Source organism: Pseudophryne corroboree, chromosome 8, assembly GCF_028390025.1.
Source record: "Pseudophryne corroboree isolate aPseCor3 chromosome 8, aPseCor3.hap2, whole genome shotgun sequence".
Classification (NCBI taxonomy): Eukaryota; Metazoa; Chordata; class Amphibia; order Anura; family Myobatrachidae; genus Pseudophryne; species Pseudophryne corroboree.
Window position 1 is genome coordinate 403,412,071 of NC_086451.1, and position 18,003 is coordinate 403,430,073.

General features: G+C 41.7%; 1 protein-coding gene across 2 annotated transcripts in view; it reads left to right on the plus strand.

The window, feature by feature from the left end:
- LOC134949310 (cytochrome P450 2A4-like) overlaps positions 1-18,003 on the plus strand; it is a 156,396-nt gene that overhangs the window by 75,727 nt on the left and 62,666 nt on the right. For both annotated transcript variants that reach the window (XM_063937809.1, XM_063937808.1), the window contains one exon: positions 3,649-3,809. In XM_063937809.1, the coding sequence (XP_063793879.1) occupies positions 3,649-3,809 (161 nt within the window). The remainder of the gene's footprint in view (positions 1-3,648; positions 3,810-18,003) is intronic.

Sequence of the window (18,003 nt, forward strand, 5' to 3'; positions counted from 1 at the left end):
GTGAGAGGTGGAGTGATGTCATATAAAATCTGAAGGGGGATACGAATAGATGATCCATATATACAAGACAGACACCTGACACTATGAGTGAGAGGTGAACTAACAGTGGAATAATATATCATTAAACAAAACGATTGAGAATCTGACTATTTCTGAAAGGAGATATCATACTATTACACGGAGATTTATACATCAATGAAATATGTATGTGGATTCAATACTACAACTATAGGATGCAATATGTGTTTATAACGTCCTTAAATCAATGAGAACGACAGCACATTAAATATATGTGCGATTGATCTTGTAAGTTTGAGTGACTAGTAACAAACTAACGAATACAGGATCAATTCAGTACAATTGTCAAAGATTGCAACATATGTTTCAGTCACTAAATCCGGGCTCTGTGCCAGAAATATCCATCTAAACATTGAAGTGTTAGAAACATTCTTCTAGGCATTGAAGCTACCATTTGAACATAAATATATCCATGTGTAATACAAACACGCAACATTGTTGATATATACAAAATCTTGGCACAGTGCCAGAAGCATTTATATAAATATTGAAATCTTAGTAACACGCTTCTAAGCATTGAAGTTACCATCTGAAAATATATTTATGTGTGACACAAATATGTAACATTGCTGATATATACAAAAACAGGGATATAACAGAACAGACACCAAACAGACGCTCTTTTTGAAATCTTTGTTTATATTTTTTCTTTCTGTAATTCACAGTGTTGTCATGCTTTCACATACTTGTAATTTGTGGTTTTAATATTTTGCATACTAGCTACTCAGTAGAATACGCTATAATCCAAAATTCTTAACGGCGATAATTAAAAGTTATATTTTAAATTTTGTGCACCTAAGACAGATCCTTTCCTTTCTCTTGCTACATACTCTTCTCAGGTTAAGCAGATGCTGCTGAATCTTTGTTGGTTAGTCAGTTCCTGAAAGTTAGCCAGTACTGTGTAGCTTTGTATTTGTTTGTTGCTTACTGCAAATAGGCCTGGGGATTTGGTATTACACTCTGCCAATCCAGACCTAGCAGTAAGACTGGAGTCAGTCGTTTAGCTTGCAGGGGTTCTGTTACTACTCTGTGTACTTAGCAAGTTTGTGGCTGTATTCTAAGACTTGCATGTCTAATCCTGTCTCACTGTGCTAGGTGTCAGGTGTCAGTTTAGTGGCAGTAAGCTGAACCTGTGCACTGCAAGTGAGAATTAGGATTGTGGAGACTCTCCTTGTGTCTATCATTCCACCTCTGACCAAGGAGTTTACTGCCACACCCGTTGGTAACCCTTTAGGGTTTTGCTGTTGCCCTTAGCAACAGCATTTCGGGTTCTCTACGTATTAAAACACAACATCTTGCTTTTCCCATCTGAGCATTACTAATACAAGGGAGACACCCAGTTCCTTAGCCTCTGGGCTTCTCTGTTCACTTTGTGTGTATTTTGTTACCCTATCACCTTCTGTGTACGTAATGTCATATTCCCCAGTCTGTCTGTGAGTCCATTTGTTTTGCATACCTATCCGTTCAGACACCAGTACATTCCTGCAGGCACTGGTGTGCATAACAGTTCAAACACCAGTACATTCCTGCAGGCACTGGAGTGCATAACAGTTCTGACACCAGTACTTTCCTGCAGGCACTGGTGTGCATAACAGACACTGCCAGCCTGAGTCAGGTCATTCCTCTCATCAGGCTTTTGCAGAAGAAGCTGGAGACATGGAAGGAGGAGCTAAAACAGAGCGTTTCCGCTAGGCATGTGGGACTTGTGGATGGAGCTCTTAATTCGCTTAACCAGGATTCACGGGTGGTCAATCTGTTGAAATCAGAGCACTACATTTTGGTCACCGTGCTCGATCCTAGATTTAAAACCTACATTGGATCTCTCTTTCCGGCAGACACAAGTCTGCAGAGGTTCAAAGACCTGCTGGTGAAAAAATTGTCAAGTCAAGCGGAACGTGACCCGTCAACAGCTCCTCCTTCACATTCTCCCGCAACTGGGGGAGTGAGGAAAAGGCTAAGAATTCCGAGCCCACCCGCGGGCGGTGATGCAGGGCAATCTGGAGCGAGTGCTGACATCTGGTCCGGACTGAAGAACCTGCCAACGATTACTGACATGTCGTCTACTGTCACTGCATATGATTCTCTCACCATTGAAAGAATGGTGGAGGATTATATGAGTGACCGCATCCAAGTAGGCACGTCAGACAGTCCGTACGTATACCGGCAGGAAAAATAGGCAATTTGGAGGCCCTTGCAGAAACTGGCTTTATTTTAGCTAAGTTGCTCACCCTCCAGTGTGTACTCTGAAAGAGTGTTTAGTGCAGCCGCTCACCTTGTCAGCAATCGGCGTACGAGGTTACTTCCAGAAAATGTGGAGAAGATGATGTTCATCAAAATTTATTATAATCAATTCCTCCGTGGAGACATTCACCAGCAATTGCCTCCAGAAAGTACACAGGGACCTGAGATGGTGGATTCCAGTGGGGACGAATATTAATAATCTGTGTGGAGGGGAGTGTACACAGTGAAAGGGTTGAGGAATTGGACGATGAGGAGGAGGTGGACATCTTGCCTCTGTAGAGCCAGTTTGTGCAAGAAGAGATTGATTGCTTTTTTTTGGTGGGGGCCCAAACCAACCAGTCATTTCAGTCACAGTTGTGTGGCAGACCCTGTCGCTGAAATGATGGGTTTGTTAAAGTGTGCATGTCCTGTTTATACAACATAAGGGTGGGTGGGAGGGCCCAAGGACAATTCCATCTTGCACCTCTTTTTTCTTTCATTTTTCTTTGCATCATGTGCTGTTTGGGGACTATTTTTTTGAAATGCCATCCTGCCTGACACTGCAGAGCCACTCCTAGATGGGCCAGGTGTTTGTGTCGGCCTCTTGTGTCACTTAGCTTAACCATCCAGCGACCTTGGTGCACCCCTTTTTTTTCTTCTTTGCATCATGTGCTGTTTGGGGACTATTTTTTGAAGGGCCATCCTGTCTGACACTGCAGTGCCACTCCTAGATGGGCCAGGTGTTTGTGTCGGCCACTTAGCTTAGTCATGCTGCGACCTTGGTGCAAATTTTAGGACTAAAAATAATATTGTGAGGTGTGAGGTGTTCAGAATAGACTGAAAATGAGTGGAAATTATGGTTATTGAGGTTAATAATACTATGGGATCAAAATGACCCCCAAATTCTATGATTTAAGCTGTTTTTGAGGGTTTTTGTAAAAAAACACCCGAATCCAAAACACACCCGAATCCGACAAAAAATTTTCAGGGAGGTTTTGCAAAAACGCGTCCGAATCCAAAACACGGCCGCGGAACCGAATCCAAAACCAAAACACAAAAAAATGTCCGGTGCACATCACTAGTGTAAAATCAGGTTACCGCATATGCTTGAGGGGGTTCATGCACATAAACAGTAAAAATCCTGAACTGTGCTATCATCGGCATTATGGAGAGTTTTCAGTAGTTCCACCACTTACTTAGGTCCGATATGTCTTATTGTGTCACTGGGGAAGCAGAGAAAAGTGGGCAATAATATTCTTTAATAACATGTACAGTATTTCACCCGTTGTCATTACTATTCATTGTTATTGTGAATTTAAAAATTGACTTGGCTTCTTTACAAAACTGTAGGCACTCCATTCAACCCAGAATATCAACTGCTACAGGCGACTTCCAATGTTATATGTTCCATTGTGTTTGGTGAGAGATTTGACTACGAGGACAAGAAATTCCTGACCCTCTTGTCACACATCAGAGATTCTATCCACCTATTTAATTCTAGATATGGTCAGGTAAATATTAGGAAACATCTGAGAAACCGAAGGAAGCATAAGACATAATCATTAAGGATTTAGCTATATATATATATATATATATATATATATAGAGAGAGAGAGAGAGTGTGTGTGTGACAGTGTCAGAGAGAGATAGAGAGACAGAGTGTTAAAGGTAAGAGAGAGAGAGTGTGTCAGGGAGAGATGGAGAGAGAGAGGGAGGGGCAGTGAGCAAGAGAAAGACAGGGACGGGGAGTCAGCAGGAGAGAAAGAGTGTAGGTGAGTTAGCAGGATAAAGAAAGGGGGAGAGGGATGTGAGCAGGAAAGAGAGAGGAAAGAGGGAGGGTGATTGAGCAGGAGAAACAGAGGGGGGAGAGATAGAGAGAGTGAGCATGAGAAAGGTGGGAGAGAGGGAGGGGGGAGTAAGCAGGAGAAAGAGAGAGGAGAGAGAGGGAGTGAGCAGAAGAAAGGGTGGAGAGAGAGAGGGAGTGGTAGTGAGCAGGAGAGAGAGAGAGGTGGATGAGAGGGAGGGGGTGAGCAGGAGAGAGAGGGGATGGGAGAGAAGAAAGAGGGGGCAGTGACCTAGAGAGAGAGGGAAAGAGTGGGAGTTAGCAGAAGAGAGAGTGGGGAGAGAGAGAAGATAGAGGGATGGGGAGTGAGCAGGAGAGCGGGAGGGGGAGTGAGCAGGAGAGAGGTAGGGGGAGTTAGCAGGAGAGAAGGAGGGGGAGAGAGGGAGTGGAAGTGAGCAGGAGAGAGAGCGGTGGGGAGAGGGAAGGGGAGTGAGGAGAGAGGAAAGAGGGGGCAGTGAGCAGGATTGAGAGGGAAAGAGTGGGAGTGAGCAAGAGAGAAATTGGGAGAGAGGGAAGAGGAAGGGAGGGGCAGTGAGCAGGAGAGAGAGGGAAAGAGTGGGAGTGAGCAGGAGAGAGATTAAGGAGAGAGAGAAGTGTCAAAGTCAGAAAAATATCATGATGCACACGGCCATATTTGCACCTCATGCGTGTCCCCGCTGCGCGTGCATGAGCCCTTCCGTGCGTGCGTATACTCGCTGTCACGTGCACTCGCGGGCGCACGGTATGCGCATTTACGGTAGAGTTTGTGTGCGTCTGCCGGGCGACTCGATCGTTACATATTTTAGTCATATAATGTATTTTGTAGATTATGGTCCCTTTGATAGAATCTGAAAGTTTAGTTAATGTAGCATGTTCATGGACAAAGAGATCCCTCTTTGTTTGATACGAAGGGTAAGACAGGGGTTACACAGTGGTGTTTAGTATCTATCGGAAGAGTATTTAATTAGCCATATTCCGGTGTTGGTTAGAAACAGATTAATCGCTCGTGCGAATAGTTATGACCATAAGAAGTTTATGGACATATACTATGTTTGCACTTTATTACCCATGAGATTCCCTCCCACCTGAGCAGTTTGAAATAGTCACAGCCCACCTGTATGAACCAACCTATGACCTTTTATTATAATGCGGAGATGAATTCCTATGTCCAATGAACAATGAGATTATAGGTCCCTTTGTAGTATACTGTATGCAGGGTATATAAGATCAGCCATCCTGGGCAGCTCAGTCTCTCTCACTCCACAAACTGTTTTCAACTTGATTAACTGGGAGCTTGGTACCAGGAATATGCACAGCGATCGTTCCCAGTGTGTGTAAGTAATTCTCTGTAATGATTCTCGCTCCTTGATTGTATTGGCCAAATTCTCTCTCTCTCTGTTTTAGTATAAGATTGTAACGTTATTGTATATTTCTGTCTAGATATTCTGTTAGTATTATATGTTAGTATGTAGAGTATAAGCTGTAACTGTGTACCCCTTTTGATATATCTAAATCCTCGTTAGTAAAGGTGTTAGAACCTCAGCAGGGTGTCTGTGTCTCTCTAGCTAGTACAAAGGGTTCAGTGTATCTCAATTACAAACAGCCTTGCTTAAATATCTAGGTCAAGCAGTGGTATATCATTACAGTGTTACAATACTAAAGGTATACAGTATAATCATATTCTGTGGTTAAAGTTTATAAAGGTTACTATTTGTGTGTATGCTCGCTGTGGGTATTTCCGTACACCCAGCACAGCGTGGGTACTTGATTTGCGTACCACGTGCGAGGTCTTCATACGCAAATAGCGTACGTAGTGCGTAACATGTGCACATGGTTTAGCAGCCATTACGGCTACACGGTATTAATGTATAGCTAATGTTAAAAGGTAGATACTTGACTCTATCAATTGCGGGCTCATCCGTCCTCCACATATCCGCACTAACGAAAACAGACGTTATCTGTCAGCAAGGGCGGTAAGGCAGTAGTGCTGGCTAGATAAGCGTCTGTTTCGCTTCGTTGTAGGAGTGCTGGTGGAATCCGGAACCAGAGGTAGGAACATTAAGCTATTGTCTTTGTAAATCTGGTTTTTATTTCTATTTGGTGCCAACTACACACGCAGATTGGATGGTTTGTCTGTTTAAATAGGTTTAAAATTATTTTTAATCGCTCTGCATAGCGTGATAACTAAAAGGGGCTGGCATGATGATTTTCTTTGTGACAAAAAAAAAAAAGAACAGCATGGTCTGTCCACCATTTTGTGTAACCCTCATGGAGGTGGAAAGGGGGAGGAGCAGCGGCCATTTTGGGAAGGTCACATTTTTTTTTCCCTAAGCGGCTGATTTTCAGTTGACTGAAATAATCAGCCATCCATTGTCAAAAAGAAATAGTCATTTAATGAGTTTTTTGGTGCATTTATTTAGTCCATATCATAGTCAATCATAAGTGGTTCAGATTCAGTTTAATAAAAGTTCATAATAAATTAAATATTTGATTTAGGAAATACACAAATAAAACGTAGTGTTTTTTTTTTTTGTTTTGTTTTGTCACTGTCTCTCTTCAAGAGCTTTAACTCTGCTGGGTGTAGGATAACCATTGAAGTGCAAATTAACCTTTGGTTTTTTTTTTTTCTCTCCCAGCAGTGAAAGAAATCGCCCTTACAGAGTTAGTTAAAAAGCAATTCATATGCAAATTAGAAGCACTGAATAAGGTCTCACATAAGAAATAGTGATTGGTACATATATGTAATATCTATATGCATGTGCTTACATCAATGTATGTTATTAGATTAAATTTAGAATTGCATTTTCATCTGTGTATTTTCGCATCTCACTTTCCTGTTTGCCATTTCAGAATTGATAACGTGCTAAGAAAGATTTGTTGCTATTAGTAGTTAAAGAGTAAAAATAATACATTAAGGGGTAATTTGTAAAACACGCACACAGCCTTGCCTAAAGACATAAGGAAAGACCTGTGTGGTGCTCGGTAGATGATTAAAGATCATCTACATTGATATAAACGTGTTAATTGTATTTCTGTGGACATATCTGGCTGGTGTACACGTGTCTCTAACAAAAGGGTGAGACTAGTGCACGCGACGCGAGGGCTGACGCACGGAGCGTATATTACGCAACGGAGCGTCTGGGTACGCCCACATAATACAAATCACACGATAGTATCATTATTAAATAGGTGAAAAGGAAGTAATGCGAAAATAACACAAATCTATCTCAAATCCAAAAGTTTAAAGTTAAAAGAAATAACCTTCTCTGTTGCAATTCTTCTGGGTTAGGCTAATACCGAATGAAAGGATTTCTGCGCAGAAATAAAATTAAAGTGTACATGTGGTGAGTGTGTGTATATATATGTTTCTACAATTTTTGGGTTGAACCACAGGAAATCGAGTTCTCGTGAGGTACATACGTGTAAGTGACATGCACGGTGGCTTGGGAGGCATCCCTTGTTAAACATACAAAGAGCATTAGAGTATAGCAGACCAGGAGGTCTACTGTAGAAAAGACCAGGAGGTCCAGACAGACCAGGAGGTCTAGGTACAGCAGACTAAGAAGTCCGCTATAGGTAAAGGAGCACAACACCAGAAAGGGTTGGTGCGGAACCCATATAGGCCATTAAAGCTCAGGCTGAAGGAATTCGCAGCCGTAACTTTCGATTCCACTGGTTGCTCCGCACATAAGATTAGTTGCTTATGTGCAGAACGATTGTACCGCACGTAATTGTGTGCATTAGTTAGTAATTTGACCCAGTACCATTTGCGTACGCCAGAGAGGTCATAAACGCTATTTGTACATTCTAACGTGATTTGTGTAATTTTTTTTTATTTTAAGGGAGGTTCGCTGGTCACTCGGGAACTATCCAACAACCGATACTTGCTGGGGACTGGTAGGTCCAACACGCCCCAGTAAGTAAAGGTTCATAGGGGCCCTAGGTTGGGTACAGCAGCTCTGAGTCAGTGATTGCAGTACTGGCCAACGTGGGCGAGGAGTGAGTGGAGTACTCGGTAAACTTCGCCGCCGGCCTGCCCCGGACATCTTGGTTTTTGTAAGGGTTCGCTGAAGACCCTGATTTGAAGGTCAGAGGTAGTCAAAGCAACACCTGCAAGGATGGGGGCCAGTTGTTCAGGCAGGGGGCGATCAACCTCGGTTCGGGTTGATTTAGTAAACCCACTAATCGGGTCGGCAAGGTATGTAATGTGTGAGAAATACGGTCCACACACAGAGGTTTTATGCAATGAATGGGAAAGGATGACTGTGCATGACGGGGAGAAGTTTTCCCGGGTAGGTACTTTTAACCCAGAAGTATTACAGAATTTCAGGAGAAGAGTTTGCCTGATAAAATATTCAAAAAGGCGTATTAGACATTATGACTATTTAAAATTGTGGCAACAGGAAAGTGAAATGCAAAGAAATTTAACTTACATATCTGACTCTCATCTTGGGAAGAGAAAAAGGGCAACAAAGGAGAGGATTGTTACAGAGAATGGCACACTGGTGTATGATAAAAATGCACTTAGCAACTGTATTATAGATGATAAGAATAATTGTAATAAACGTAACGATGATAATTGTAATACTGTTAAATGTACAACTATTAACCCATGCAAGTTGCACCCCATGTTAAACTTCCCTCAGGATTACCAGCAAGAAAGTGAGCCCAGCACGATGTTGGCACCTTTTCCAGCAGCCATCCCACAAGACATCCAGGTGGACGCGACCAAATCGGTAAAGGCAGTAATCAAACCCCCTAACGGAGGGTCAGGTGAGGTCGTGTCCACACGTACGTATGGTGTTATATATCACGCACAAACAAATGTACCTCATATTGTAAGACCAACACAAGATGATGTAATTGAATTTAGTCCTGTCAGGGTGATCGCAGTCCCCAATGGGAAGACTGACGATCAGGGAATCATTCCCGTCAAGGACAGTGCAATGCGCCGTCCCTGGTCCCGGACCGAATTGAGATCAATTATGTCTGAATTTCCTGATCCTAGGAAAAATCTAGTCGCATGTCAAAGGTTTATTAAAGAACTAGGAAACTCCACAGAACCAACCAACAAAGATTGGCGGATAGTGCTGAGGGCATGTTTGCCCTCCAGTGTTGACTCTGTGAAATGTATTACTGATTGTCAATTAGACACAGAAGTACCTCAAACGGAGGAACACAATCAGGAATGTATTAAGCAGATCAACCGACAGTTGGGAGTATATTTCCCTGCCGTTGTCAAGTGGAACTAAATTTTCCCCATAAGACAAAACGAAGGGGAAAGTATTTCTAATTATTTCAATCGAGCACTGCAAGTAATGGCTAGAAACACTAGGATCACGGACATCAAGACAAATGTAAATCATAGAGAAGTAGCAGTATCTGTGTTAACGAATGGTTTAAAGGAGGTATTGAGAACAAGGGTACAGACCACCAACCCAAACTGGAGAAATATCTCGGTGGCCGCATTAAGAGAGGCCGCTATTGATCATGATCGGAATATCACCAGACACAGGGAGTCACAAAGTGATAAGTTAATGGCCGTAAGTATACAGACCCTAACCACAAGACCACTCCAGCATAAGCCCCAAACCCCTGCGAGAAATTCAAATGTGGTAGTCTGTTACAATTGTCATAAAGAAGGTCATTTTGCAAGAGATTGTAGATCCAGAAGTAGACCAATTTCAAATAAACCCCCTAGACAAAGATATGAGCAAAGTTATGACACACCAAATTGTAATCAGGGATCACATAGGAAGGAGTTTGGGCCGCACCTGTAACATGCAATCAGGAAAGGTGATCATTAGGACTGATGGTAAGCCTGAGGTTATTGTTAACAAATTGGGAGGTCATTCCTTGAGGACACAGGAATGACTGGGTAAAATTTGTAATGTATCTGTGAAATGTTTTCTTTTTCCCCATCTCTGACGGTCATCGGCAGGACTCAAACATTGCATAGCTACTTGGTCTTTGCAGAAGTCTACCAAACCCCAGCATGACCTACCCGCATCAATGTATCCTGGCCAGATACAAAGGGTGAGGTATGGAGGTACTGGTGGGAGGGACTGCGCAAGGATACCATTGGACATGTAGATATGACAGCCTGATGATGAACGGCAGATCTGACAATGTTTTTTTCTCTCCTGAAAAATGTTTGAAAAGTCTTTTTTTCCCTGTTGTTGTTTATAGTTGGTTTATGTAATATATATATATATATATATATATATATATATATATATGAATTGTTCTCTCTCTCTTTTGTTTTTTTTTGTTTTCTCTCTTCTCACTCATGTTTTCATGTTTTAAAGATGGTATGTCACACATCAGTTAGACAAATGGTGATGCAAGATTTTTGCTCCTTACAGAAAGATCGCTGGTTTGGAAGGAATATTGTATCACCGGAGTGTTCGTTTGGAAGACTGAGAGACAGCACCTTTGAGATGACAGCAGAACAAGAAGAACAACAAGACTAGAGAACTAATTATCGTAACATTTTTCTTTCCCCTCAAAGTATTTTTTTGTACCCCCATTACAAATTTTTTTCTCCTCCTGTAAGATGGACTCGCCTCAAGAGACTGTGATCCGTGTTTTCATGTTGACCATGATGTTGACCAGAGCAGTCTGTTTCGGTGAGAGTAGCAGTGAGGTCGAGAAAGGATCCGGAATGGGTTTCTGATGACTGAGACGGAGGTGTAAATTTCCAATAGCAACACAATCACCGAGCAAAGGCGAGTACCGGAAACGATCTAGCAGCCATGTTATTTGTAAACATTGTGAAGGATTGTTAGCTGAAGAAAACTGCATCTGTAGGCATTGTAATGACGTAGTTGAGGATGGGTGCATCAAGAAATGTCAATCCAGTTTTAATATCCATATGGATAGGCATCCATTGAGTGACTATCACTCCTTAGTGGGTAAAGTACTAAATCAGACAGACTGTTGGGTATGTTCTCAAGTACCTCAAGGCCATAGCAAATCAGGGCTAGTGCCATTCCCTTTAACGGTAGGAGAGGTACTTGAGCTAAGTGGTGGGAGGCCGGTGGACAGGAGGTTTAATATCTCCAGTCCTCCTAGTTTGAAGCTCCGCCAATATCATGTGGATAGGTCCTTAGTGTGCTTTAACATTTCCAATTCCCGAAAGCCGGGAAATTGGGAAGTGTCATGGAGTAATCAGACCATGACATTCTCACATAGAGCCAACAGATTGCCTACAGATACAGAACTTATACGCCATATAGCCGGTAGTGGAAAATATTTCCGATATAGGTATACCCTAGCAAGTAGGACCATGAGAGTAGGAGAAGTATCACCAGGATACTGTGCACATATCATACAGCCAGATACGTGTACTAGACAGATGGGAGAATTAGGGATAGGAGGGTTCACATGGAAGATATGTAACATGGTTCTAACATATTCAGTCCCATATGTTCTCCCCGATGATGCATATTTCATATGCGGGAGAAAGGCGTATAAGTGGCTTGCCCCAAACTCAGAGGGATTATGTTATATTGGAAAAGTATTGCCTGAGGTAATGACTGTATCACATACCAAAATGAAAGACATCCACCGCAGTGCCCCAGCTCCTTATACTCACACTCATTACGAGCACGTAGTTAAAAGGCACCTGGTAGAAAGGACAGAGCATCATGCCTCTGACCTGATCTATGAATCCACCGGGATTCAGTTTCTCCTCGCAATAGATATCACTCGTACCGCCAGGGGGGTGATACATTTCAAATACATAAACGCGCTCGCAAATTTGATAGACAATATCACTGAAATGTATGACGACACTTTTAGGTATACTGGAAGGGAGCTCCAAGCTTATAAAACAGAACTGGTTCAGCATAGGATGATTCTCAATGATCTCACGGCAGTGACAGGCGGATATTGTGTCACACTGGCAACGCAGTACGGCGTAAAATGCTGCACGTATATTACGAACAGCACCGAGGACCCGGTCGAGGTCATAGACCAAAAGATGGACGAAATTCTCCAATTAAAGTGGGAGTTCCGCAGGAGACACAATCTCACCCTTGCTGCTGTGGGTAATGAGCTGACCGGTTGGGTGTCATGGTTGAACCCGCGAAATTGGTTCTCCGGTTTAGGAGAATGGGCTCAAGGAGTTATAATGGATGTAGGAAAATGTCTTCTGTGTATCTTGGGTATCGTCATATTGATTGGTTTGGTATTTAGATGCGTTCTGGCTTTAATGAAGTGTAAACGAAGTACCAGGGTGATGAGTCTGAGGAGTGAGGACATTGTAATCCCAATTGATTTGATTTATGACCCAACGGTAGAGACAATGTTGTGATGAAAATGTGATTCCACGGTGCGTTTCTTTCACCCGTTTCTCCTTTGTTTTCCTCCAAGGTAAAAAGACATTCGCTTGGAAGAAGAATTTGACAACCTTTTACACAGACAACTGATGGACTATGCCATAGACCCCCATATCCCTAGTAATTTTAACTTACGCTAGCCCAACACTTTTTGTAAGTCTATGGACATTGAAAAAGCTTTTTGCACATCGTTTATAGCAAAAGCATCGGGAGACTACAGTCAACATGTACATCAAGACAAGACACCAGACAAGACTCCAATCAACAAATGTACATTAACCTCACATAGAATATGACTGCATTTACCATAATTGCTCTTTATCTTCATTTGTACAACCTTCAGGTAATAACACACATAGTCGATAGGGAATACAGGCACAAATATCAGCACTCACATATTCCCCCATTCATGTATCATCAACTAAAATGTGCTCCTCCATTTTGTTGCAACTAAAAGCCGAAAAGAGCTCGGTAAAGTTTGACAGCCCATCCACAGACCCTTAATACGGGATAAGAAGGAATTCAAATGTATACTTCGCAATACCTCGAAGCTTGATTTAAAACACGTACGGCACGATGATACATGACCCCCCAAACATGGATTCATACACACATGCTTCTGCTATCTCACTAGGTCATACCCTTTTCCCACCTTCTTCTCTCCTCCCTTACCCAATCATAGAAATGTATTTACACATGACATATAATTTTCTCTTTTTGAAATGTTTTAGAAAGTGGCAGTTATTGGTGACTGCCAAAGGGTGGACTGTCAAAGTCAGAAAAATATCATGATGCACACTGCCATATTTGCACCTCATGCGTGTCCCCGCTGCACGTGCATGAGCCCTTCCGTGCGTGCGTATACTCGCTGTCACGTGCACTCGCGGGCGCACGGTATGCGCATTTACGGTAGAGTTTGTGTGCGTCTGGCGGGCGACTCGATCGTTACATATTTTAGTCATATAATGTATTTTGTAGATTATGGTCCCTTTGATAGAATCTGAAAGTTTAGTTAATGTAGCATGTTCATGGACAAAGAGATCCCTCTTTGTTTGATACGAAGGGTCAGACAGCGGTTACATAGTGGTGTTTAGTATCCATCGGAAGAGTATTTAATTAGCCATATTCCGGTGTTGGTTAGAAACAGATTAATCGCTCGTGCGAATAGTTATGACCATAAGAAGTTTATGGACATATACTATGTTTGCACTTTATTACCCATGCGGCGGGAAGCCTGAGATTCCCTCCCACCTGAGCAGTTTGAAATAGTCACAGCCCACCTGTATGAACCAACCTATGACCTTTTATTATAATGCGGAGATGAATTCCTATGTCCAATGAACAATGAGATTATAGGTCCCTTTGTAGTATACTGTATGCAGGGTATATAAGATCAGCCATCCTGGGCAGCTCAGTCTCTCTCACTCCACAAACTGTTTTCAACTTGATTAACTGGGAGCTTGGTACCAGGAATATGCACAGCGATCGTTCCCAGTGTGTGTAAGTAATTCTCTGTAATGATTCTCGCTCCTTGATTGTATTGGCCAAATTCTCTCTCTCTCTGTTTTAGTATAAGATTGTAACGTTATTGTATATTTCTGTCTAGATATTCTGTTAGTATTATATGTTAGTATGTAGAGTATAAGCTGTAACTGTGTACCCCTTTTGATAGATCTAAATCCTCGTTAGTAAAGGTGTTAGAACCTCAGCCGGGTGTCTGTGTCTCTCTAGCTAGTACAAAGGGTTCAGTGTATCTCAATTACAAACAGCCTTGCTTAAATATCCAGGTCAAGCAGTGTTATATCATTACAGTGTTACAATACTAAAGGTATACAGTATAATCATATTCTGTGGTTAAAGTTTATAAAGGAGGATTTCCCTATTTACTCTTGTAGATGTTGGGAGGTATGCTTTTGGTTCTGAGTGCCAGTCACTTTGTGTAAGTTGTAGACTGGGGATCAAGCAATAGAATCCAACATCATCTCGCTTCTTCCTCTATGCTTGATAAATGCAGTCATAGGGGTTTAATAAGCAGTAACTTTTAATAGCTGACACTTTCTGGAATGTTTATGCTCAAAATTTGAAAGGACAATGCTTTTAATCGCAAAAATGGGCTGCTAATAAAACATTGTCCTTTTAAATGTAAGGCTTAAACATGCTGGGATAGAGAAACATAGATTGGACATCCGCACAGGGGGGGTCATTCCGAGTTGTTCGCTCGCTAGCAGATTTTAGCAGCATTGCACACGGTAGGCCGCCGCCCTCTGGGAGTGAATCTTAGCTTAGCAGAATTGCGAATGAAAGATTAGCAGAATTGCGAATAGAAATTTCTTAGCAGTTTCTGAGTAGCTCGAGAATTACTGTTACACTGCGATCAGCTTAGCCCGTTTCGTTCCTGGTTGGACGTCACAAACCTGCGTTTGGACAGCCACTCCCCCTTTTCTCCAGACACTCCCGCGTTTTATCCTGGCATGCCTGCATTTTTCCGCACACTCCCAGAAATCGGCCAGTTTCCGCCCAGAAACACCCACTTCGTGTCAATCACACTCTGATCACTTCAACGATAAAAATTCTTCGTTCGGATGCATTAATCGCTCTGTTGTGAAAATCGGCAATGAGCGAACAACTCGGAATGACCCCCAGGATCCCCACCCTATGCACCTAAAAATATTTCAAACAGGCACAATAGGGCAGGAAATATCCTATAATGTATGGTAAACCAACTTCCTCAATTATTTACCAATATAGGCAGCCAGGGCCGGCAACAGAAATCTTGGGGCCCGATACAGTAATATCTCTGGGGCCCCCTCAGATTACATATATAAAATATATATATATATATATATATATATATATATATAAAATCATATTAAAGCGTAACGGAATTTGCTGTGCTATATAATAAACTGTTAAATATATATTCCTCCCCCACACACACACCACGGTCTCTGTCTACCTCTTTCCTTCCTCACACAGCCTACAGTCTGTCTCTTCCTAATTACTCCATGCTACATTCGCAGCATTCCGAGCTCCTCCAACCCATACCAAAGAACTGTATTCCCTCACCAAGCCAGTCTTACTCTGAGGAGGGACTCACCTGCCCTACACTCCCCAGTATCCAGACCTGAACACAGCAGACACCACTAAAAGAGGCCGGTGCAGGGCATGGGAATCCTGGCCAACAGAGCTGCTGTAATGTTCCGTAACTGCCTGCAACAGAGCTGGACCCAGAAGAGTGGGTGCACACTCTAAGGCTGGGCTCACACCGCCTACAGCTCACTGCCCTATTTGGACAAGACAGCTCATATCCCTGCCGGGTACTAAGATGCAAATCTTTGGGGTCCCTCTTTTCCTTGGGGCCCAGTACAGGTGTCCCCTTTGACCCCACCCCCTGTTGCCGGCCCTGCAGGCAGCACACAGTAAGGGTTGGTGCTCCCCTGAGCCTGATAAACAGAAAGAGTGTATGTACTGTAGAAAAAGAAGGCTCTTTCTTGGGGATCCTCATTAGACAGTAACTATCAACAGAGTTGTGCATGCATAAGTGTCATTATTCAAAACATATCTTTTATTCCATTGCATGCATAACAACTGGGAAGCCCAGAAAACATTAAATATACAATAAGTACAAACGACAGACTTAGAAACATATGTGTTTACACTCGTCATCTGCTATTTGCGGTGTAATTGCGAAAAAGGTAAGAAAATTCAATAATAGAACTTCAGAAAGTAAAAAATTCAGACTGCTGTTGTTGCTGTAATTAAACTCCGCCAACTTGGTGTGATTTCCTATCACAAACCACATTGATACATGCTCCTGTATTATATGTGTGTAATCTTACTTATTATAGACCGCTGAAAAAAGGGAAAACCAACTAACGCATCTGATAATCTGGATAATAAAGGCATAATTCCACAAGCAAGGCAAGCAGTTTATTGCAATCCCATACAGTTTTGCGCAATATAATCATCACACACCTCCTCCACAAGTACTATATTGTGCCCTAGTGCCTGTGTATTCTCAATAATGCTTTTTACAAGTGCAAACCACTCATCAGGCTGTAAGATCCGTACTGTCTGTGGTCCTGCAGAAACCCCCATGGTTACTGACAGTACCTAAAACTTGTTTCCTTGTTTTCCCTCATAATTAGGGGTGTACGCCGAGCCATTTTTCTAGTTTTGTGTTTTGGTTTTGGATCTGTATCTCCATTGTGTTTTGGATATTTAGTGGTTTTGCCAAAAACGCCCTCTAGGATTTTGGTTTTGGATCTGTATTTTTTAAATTTTTTTATAAAAACAGCTAAAAGAACAGAATGTGGGGGTGTTTTTGTTCCTGCAGTATAATTAACCTCAATAACATTCAGTTCCACTCATTTCCAGACTATTCTGAACACCCCATGGCTCACAATATTATCCAATTTAGACCAAAAGATTGCACAGAGGTAGTTGGACAGAGCAGAAGCAGCTGGGAAGACAAAATATTTAATTAAAGAATGTATTAAAAAAAAGTTACACATTAGGCAAGGCTCAAGATTTCAGTTCACAAAAAGATTAAGGCAAAGAAGAATTAAAAATACAATATTTTAGATTTAATTTTATTGCATTTATTTTAATTTAATTTATTTAGGATCAAATTCTTCATTTCATAAAAGACATCTTCGATATGCAGAAAGTGTGGAGAGCTTATTTATATTAATTTAATTAAAATGTAGCTAATTTGTAATTATTATTAATAATATTAATTTGATTAATCACAATGTGGTGATAAGAAACAATATGAAAATAGGACAATAAGTTATATTAAGAATATGAGCTACGGACACCATACCCTGAAATGGACGGAGCATGCCTGGATATATTCTGGGAGGATACAGCACAAAATCTAAAAAAGATGTCTTTTATTTTGGGTAGACTGATAGTCGTAGACTATTTGGGTACACTATTTTGGGTCTCCTAGATGGACAGAGCAGCTGCAAGCCCTGGATATATACTGGGATGACACAGCACAAAATATTAATTTAAATAAAAAAATATATATTAATTTTTAGATAAAAAATGTGGTTAGTGTCGCACAAATGAGTCAAAAATATGTAGAAGTATTTTTTATATCACACACCGGCGGTTACAGTGTCACACAAATGAATTTGAAATATATAAAATAATTACACACTGCAGTTGACACCGACAGCATCGCACAATGCATTTGCGTTGGAAATAATATACTGCGGTCGGACTGGCAGTGTCACAGCACTTACGAAAATAAAATAAAATTGTATAGTACACTGGGGTATGGCACAAACAAACAAAAAATATATTTTTTATAATTATAATTTTAGGCTTTTTGTTTTTAACTTTTATTATTTCAATTTTACACTGGGGTGGTGCCCATGAATGGATGGTCAAATCACCCCTTTCAGATACTGCAGACAGAACGGTTCCGGTATGAATGGTCGACCATGTTATGGTCGACAGTCATTAGGTCGACCACTATTGGTCGACATTGATGTGGTCGACATGGACACATGGTCGACACATGAAAGGTCG